Source organism: Artemia sp. Qi Xiang Cuo, chromosome 12, assembly GCF_049724085.1.
Source record: "Artemia sp. Qi Xiang Cuo chromosome 12, ASM4972408v1, whole genome shotgun sequence".
NCBI classification, from domain to species: Eukaryota; Metazoa; Arthropoda; class Branchiopoda; order Anostraca; family Artemiidae; genus Artemia; species Artemia sp. Qi Xiang Cuo.
The window spans coordinates 35,046,084-35,053,826 of NC_142805.1; the positions used below are offsets into that span (position 1 = coordinate 35,046,084).

A 7,743-nucleotide genomic window follows, 5' to 3' on the forward strand; every position below is an offset into this window, starting at 1 on the left:
AACAAAGGGCGGATATTAGACTTTTCAGAGTTTGCCAATAAATATCAAAAAGGGGTCACACGTAATATATGCGGTAAAGCGGTAGCGTTGTAAATACTTGTCAATAATGGATGGTTAAATCTCAGACTAGACTTAACGATCAAAGCATAGGAGCTGGAAATTTGCCATTCAAGATGTGAGATCAGGAGGGAGCGGGTATGCTGTAATGAGGTAGCTATTGGCAGCCCCAGATATACTATTTTATCAACTGGTTTTACTGAGCAATTACCTAGTGTGAAATTAGTAGGAGGGTCATTCTTCCAATTGTAAAGCAAGACTTCCGATTTTTGAGAGTTAAATCTCAGACCGACTTTCTCGTACTTGGACTGCAGACATGAGAATATTTCTGAAGTGCGGTTAAGCGTCTGGCTGAGATTCAGCGTGTCATCAGCATAGCATACTAGGGAGATGTCAATGGAAATCAGAATGCATGATGAAGGACAGCTGTCTTGAGGCTCAATAATGTAGTTATTGAAGAAATTAGGGGATAAAACTGCCCCCTGACGGGCACATTTACGGACTGGTATCAAAGCTGACCGGGGGGCTGGCGGAAGGCCTTTATCGGGAGGGAGCTTGAGTCGCACACAAAGGCGAGAGTAAAGATCACGGAAATCCCGAATGATATTTGAGTTCACTCCTTTTTTAGCTGAGTTTAGCAACATAAGCGCATGAATAAATGAATCAAACGCTCTCTGCAGGTCTAAGCCGCCGATCGCTAGGCTTTCTCCTGTTTTGTGTGCATCCAGGAGTGCATATGCAACGACATGGAGTGCTTCAGCACAACCAATGCCGCGTTGGAAACCGAATTGTCTTGGTGGACTGCAACACAGTTTCTCAAACTCATCTACGAATAAAAGTTCAAATAACTTGCAAAGAGAAGTAGCAATCGTGATTGGACGGAAAGCGGAGCATTACATGGTAATTTTTCCTTTTTTAGGAACTGGCGTAAGATCTCCCATTGAGAAAGTGGTTGGGACATTACCCTGAATGAGGATAATCTGCATCAGGAGAGTTACGTGACTAACGAGAGCGGGCCCACCACTTTTTAGATGGAGTGCGCTGATCTCATCAATCCCGAAAGATTGTTTAGGTTTTAAGCGAGAGATGGCCTTGCATACAACTCCCTCTGTTACAACATAATTACTCTGAGGACAACTATCTAAGTCCAACTCAGCTTCGTATCTTTCGTTGAGGGCTGGGTCAGGAGGCAAAAATTCTGACCCGTAGTACGCGTACCATTCAGAATCAGGGATAGCAGATGCGGACAAAGACCCATTGCCTTTAGAGGACAGAAAACGCCAAAGGAGAGAAGGATTAATTTTGGCCCTTGCAGATTGGATATCGATCATCTTTTTTCTGTGAGCTTTTAGCTCCTTCGCGAATTTTCTTTTTGTGAGCAGGTGGATTGAATTGACTACCCCCTAACGGGGTCGTCCACAAGAAATCCAATGTATCCACTAAATCTGGATTTTCAGACCAGCCAGGAAGAATAGGATGACGGGGTCTACTTTGAGGGACGGCAGCTTTCTCAGCACAGCAAAGGAAGAGGCCAATTTCTGTGAAATAAATATCGACTGATAGTTGTGTTTCCTCCTTTGAAAGAGCAGTTAATCTAGAGAGAAGATGGAAAGGGACACGGATCTTACTAAGGACTCTGGCGGCTTCTTCTTGAAATAAAACAGGGTTAATTTTACGCCAATGATGGCGAGACCTAGGAGGTGTTTTCGAAGTTGTTTGTGTTTGTCTCTCTGAGCTGTGGCAAGGAATCTCGGCTGAGAACTGTATTGGTAAGTGATCGGATAGCTGAAAATCAAGCACAGCCTTGACAGGCGAAATCCTGAGATTTCGGACGCAACGACGTGATCGAGATCTGATGTAGACATTGAAGTGTGTACGTGTGTAAAATTTAAATCTTTGCACTTATATGTGCAAAGATTTAATACACTGGCCGAGTTTATCACTAGAATAAGGAAAAGCACGCTCCGAACGCTCATCACGGTAATTTGCAGGTGAATATACATTAATAAAACACAGCCCTCAACACGAATCGCTAGAAAATTATCATTGACTTCAAATACACTAGATCTTAGAGTCGAACGAACGAAAGTGGTAATACCACCGGAGGGTCGCCCTTTTCCACTTACCTGCTTCGCTGAAACTGAATAAACCGATACTGAACTGTTAAAACTAAGAATGCTTTTACTGCGGCTTGTGACGAAATGTTCTTGTAAGCAGACAACTCCATTTTGCTCAAATACAACATCTAAGATCGGAATTTTATTCGCGAACGAGCCATTAATGTTCCACGATAAACATTTAACAGCAGAAGCTTCAGATGTCATTTCTTTTGTGGATTACTGTTTGAGGGACATTTTACACTGTAACACTTGTGACTGCCAATGCTTTGCTTTCAACGCAGAATGTCGGCTGTCTGCATGGTTCATCCCGCGTAGAATAAATGTTCATTTGAGGCACATCTAGAGCATAAAGGTTCAGCCGTACACAGGGAAGCGAGGTGACCGATTTTGTGACAGTTATATCATCGTCTTGGCAAGAACTTAAACGGATCAGCAGGTAGACGCTCGTAGCCGATAATCACCGAAACACTCAGAAATTTTTGGAGCTCACTGATAGTGTCAAAATACACTTTGAAAGAACGGGATTTCCCGCATTGTTGAGTCTTCGTACTATTCGGGATTACAGTTTTTAGTCCTTCACAGTTTATATTCTCAGGGATATTTTGAAGCACAGCTATGTGCAGGGGTTCTCGAACAGCAATTTAGAGATCGGGCTTCGAAGATTTCGCTTTCTCATCGATTTTCGCTGCTGCAGCTTTCGACCTGACGACAAGCTTCCATTCCTTTGCAGATTTGCGAATTTCGCTAATGTCATTTGCATTTTCACAGAAACTCTCTATGAAAGCTGTCCGGTCATTTGGGCCATTGAGTTCCTTGGGGGTATTTTTCAAGACAACAGAATAGGAAGGATATTTGGGCTTGGACGTTTCAGGTGCACTACAACTGCTTGTGAAAATACTGACGGCTCGAGCGGACTGGGTAGCTAAAATACTATCAAGCTTCCGAGAGAGTTCATTTACTTTGGCAGTAACTGTTGCATTCACCCCATCTCCGATGAACGGAACCGAGCAGGGGCTAAAGATGACAAATTTTTGCATGCTGACATTATTTTTCGCAGCTGCTACTAAAAGTTTGCACATTTCAATGATATTGTCTTCATCTTTAGAGTGGGTCACAAGACGATTCGTAATATTCACCTCAGTATGAAAGATTAGCTTTGCATTTATAACATTTTCGTGTGCATAGAAAGCAAAATACGCTTTTACGGCACAGACCAATTTTATTTCATCTGTAAGTGCGGTCGTAACGCATTTCAATTACGGATTCAAAATAATCTTTTTCCTTTCACCCATTCTAGGTAGAAGTTTAATCAAATCTCAATGTAGAGTCGCAAAACAAGGACTTATCCGCAAGGGGGGCTTTTTTAAGTCCCCCCACTTTCAAATAAACGCCTTCTAATTATCCGAATTAAGTAATTAAATCCCAAGGCAATATTCAAAATATTTCACTCAAACAACCGAACAGTCAATATAACCAACAATCGGTTTTTTTTCAACAGATAATCCTCTCAGAAAGTAAGAGGTGTTAACTCCATGAATGCTTGACCTTGACTGGCTTTCGAAAATGAAATGACAATTTTATGAGTAGTGTCGCTCCTCAATAATAAAGAAGCTTGCATCCCCTGAGCCCTGGTACCGCACGCGTTATTCTGTATTCACCTATATATATATATATATATATATATATATATATATATATATATATATATATATATATATATATATATATATATATATATATATATATATATTGCTGTGAAAGACCGAAATTAGAGAATGTCAACCTTCTTACCTTTGACCTTAGTTCCTCATGTGCCTCCAGAAGCATAAATAGGGTCAGGGAAGAATCTCCTGTAAGTGTGCAATCGTCTCATAAGCGTGCATTAGCGTCAATATCTTCCCACTCTGAGATTACGCTTGTTTTGTTGGCACGCCTGTCTCGTTCATTGTTTTTTCGGCCTTCTCCGTTGTCTTACACCCTTTGGTTGCCACTGGAGAAGCATCTTGGGCAATCTGGATGCTGGCATACGAATCACTTAGCCTAGGTACCGCCATCTTCGTTGTCTTATTGCATGAGATATGTCTTAAAGATTTGGGAGTTAGCGAATTCCCATGTTGGTGATTTTGTCCTTCCAGTTTATGTTTTAACATCCTTCACAAACATTGATTTCCATACGCAGTGAGACGTTTCTTCTGCTCAGGTGCAAAATTTTGACTCTCAATTGAATGTGTTACGACCGAAAGGGCGTTGATACGGAACAAAAGTAGTTTCATTTTGAGCGAATGTTAAATGGACCCAAATCGGTCTAAGTCCTTGGAATGCAGAGCTTGACAAGGCTATACGAGTTGTCAGCTCTTTGTCGTAAGACAAAGTATATGCTCCCTCCAAAACAAGTGATTCCATAATAAGCCTGCAGCGATAACTTACACCAAAAGGACAATAAACTTGTATCATTGGATTCATAAGTCTTCACCAAGGTAGAATTATGATGTTGCTGAGACGTTTTCTTGAAGTTGGATCTAAATTTGCTTAAGAAATAGAAAATTCGTCCTTTTATTCAACAGTCTTCAACTAATATTCAACATATTTAAAAAACAATTAATACCAAATTTCCCAAATATTTGTCCGATAGATGGATAGAGCTGAATCTCAGCTAAGGAATGATAGCGAAATTGTCGTCTTTCGTTGATATGTTAAAGCTGTAAGAGAGCAGGAAAATTCGACACTAAAAGTTACAAGGGAACATAAACCTTAACATCTTGTAAGATTGCTACATCTTTTCTCGTAAAATACTGTCCGTAGTGGTTCCATGAATTTGGGAAGTTTTTTTTGTATTCGATTGATGCATATAAATGCATTTTATGTAAATACATAAAATGGAACTACCACGATGCCAAGATAGCGACCCTAACTCTTTGTTTCGTCTCTGGATACTTGTTGTAAAATTTATAAGCGTTCAAGGATCAAAATAGTAGCAATTAAGCCCCTGGGCAAAAGTCGAGAAGTGTCTTTTTTCTTTCCAGAGAGTTAATATAATTTTCATGGCTATTTTTACTAAGTAATTGGTGTTTCAGCAGGTTTTCCTGAAGCCTACAGGCAGAAAAATATTTACGCAAAAAGTGGCCATATTTCTATTTTTGTGTTAAATGAAATATTATTTCGAATGAGCTGATGAGATTCAACAAAACAAAATGCAGAACTAAAGAAGGGAGCGCTGACTTTTAAAAGCAGAGACTCGTTCATATAAGGCTTCGGGCAGGCCTTACAAAAGCTGAATAATGTGTAATGTTTAAAATAATTTGAACCAGTTCTATTTCCTCCTGGGGAAAGATAATTAGTGACTTTGGTTGTTTTCGGTTTTTATTCTCTTTTGAAGGGAGGGGGAAGCTTGTTATTATAAGTTTCTTCTTTCTTGTTGTGCTTGATATTAAAATGCAAAAAAAAGAAAGAGAAATAAAACATGCAACGATGGAATTTTGCGCCAACCAATGTTCACACAGAAAGAATCGTTTGAGCCAAGAATTTTACAATTTACATGCATTTTGTATCTAAAGCTTTCAATTTTATGCTATTTTGGCATCATAAATCTTCCCATATTCCAACCTTTATGTCACGCTCATGCCTAAATGTCCTATCTGACATTTTCACATTTCTGAGATAACGGCCATAAAGCGCTTCATGAGCCGATCTCGAAGGCATGGTCTTCAGGGCAACGCAAGTTCAATTTGATCCTCTTCATCTACATTTCCCTGCTGATTCTTCCTTTGAGAACAGCTTAGCAACTGATTTTGGCAACTATGTCAGAAGTTTGAAAGTGTCAGATGCAATCTTTATGTGTGGCAGCGAGGATTTGTTTCATTTTATTAATTCTTGTGAATATCTTCTTTTTTCAGTAAAATTGAAGGTGCTTTTTACGCTAGCCGGATTAAAGTAAATGGCCAGAAAGTGGATAAGAAAAGCAAGCTACTTTTTTTGGGCGATACTATAGACTTAATATTAGGACCCAGTAAAATGAACCCTGATTTCACTGACATTGGACGTGTTGAAATAATGGATGTTGAAGTTGATGATGACCTAGACCAAACTAAGAGAGTGATTGTTGAACTTAAAAGATGGAAAAGCTTGACTATAGAAAATACCGATGAGTGGAGAAAAGAAGAATGATTATATTCCTGTCTTGAGTCTTGTTTTACTGTAATTTTTCAAATCAAGAACAGAGATGATTATGCAAGTTTTAATCTGGTTGCATATACGAGCAATAAAAGGACAGATAAAGCTCATGTCGTTGGCTAGGCATATCAAATTTTGCAGGACAAAATATTTTTAGGATCAGTGACTGTCAATTGGGTGAAAAGCTGTTTACTCTAAAAATAGTTATTATTAAAGAGCGTCTTGTAGTAGCCTCGAGACAATATTATTCAATATTCCCCGATTGTATGATTGTAAAAATGATGCTATGGCTGCGTAAGACATGGTTGAGCAGCGTGTAGAAGGTGGGGGATCTGTGAAGTTTTTGTGAACAAGACATTTTTATTTACGGAGTTTGATCCTTGGGTCAGGCTTTGACTTACATCCCTGCTAGGAAAACTATTGGTATGCTTGTTTTTGAAATTTTTTCCAGATGTTCCGTATCTTTTTTTTTCGACTGCATCTACATCATAGGGATTTCCTCTTCCTCATAGGAAAATCCTGGAATTTCGTATCGAACTTTAATATTGTACATATCTTACTTACAAGAATGACCGATCCGTTACCAAATGGAATTATTTTTCAGAGAAGTCAATTTCCAGAAGGTAATTACTAGGTCCTTCAGAAATAATACAAGCCGAGAAATTGATCATTGCAAAATTTTCTATTACGTTATCAAACATTCAATGTGACCACGAATCCTGAAACCAAGAGTAAAAAAATTTTCTATCAAAGTGGAGGATATCTCTCCACAACTAAAGTGGTTTAAGGTATAAATGAAGATACTTATTAGGACTAATGCGCTGAACTTGTCTTGAATGAAATGTCCTTTTATCGTCTTCAAATTGTACCTGGCAAGCTTTTTTTCTTGTCAGGTAGTTTTTTTTTTTTTTTTTTTTTTTTTTTTTTTTTTTTTTTTTTTTTTTTTTATACAAGATGTAACTATGTATTTCATGTTCAGTTCTTTGATAAAATAAATTATTGTTTTGAGTTTTATCAAACAGTTCGTGGTAAACTGTAAGTAAGGAGCGACCCGGCTCAATGGTAACCGAAACTCTAGAAAACGGTATTTTGATACAGATAGATACATCAGAAGAATCAAATTTTAATGCAGATGCTAAATATATAAGTTTCATTAAGTATAGGTGTACTTATCAACAGTAAGGCACCTGCAAAAATGCGGCTGACGTTTGGCAAAAGGGATAAAAACCCCCAACAAGCCATATAACCTGGATCAAAATCACACCATCATATTCAGCGTATCAGAGAAGCCTATTGTGGGGGTTTAAAGCTCCTATCTACAAAAATGTGGAATTTTGCATTTTTTGCAAGAAGAAAGATCACGGTGCGTGTTTATTTGTTTGTTTTTTTTTTTGTT

At 38.5% G+C, this 7,743-nt stretch overlaps 1 protein-coding gene across 2 annotated transcripts in view; it reads left to right on the forward strand.

Annotated features, from left to right (window-relative positions):
* LOC148946056 (mitochondrial transcription rescue factor 1) overlaps positions 1 to 7,196 on the forward strand; it is a 58,717-nt gene extending 51,521 nt beyond the window's left edge. For both annotated transcript variants that reach the window (XM_089097768.1, XM_089097769.1), the window contains exon 4: positions 6,071 to 7,196. In XM_089097768.1, the coding sequence (XP_088953894.1) occupies positions 6,071 to 6,341 (271 nt within the window). In that variant the 3' untranslated portion in view covers positions 6,342 to 7,196. The remainder of the gene's footprint in view (positions 1 to 6,070) is intronic.
* The last annotated feature ends 547 nt before the right edge of the window (positions 7,197 to 7,743 follow it).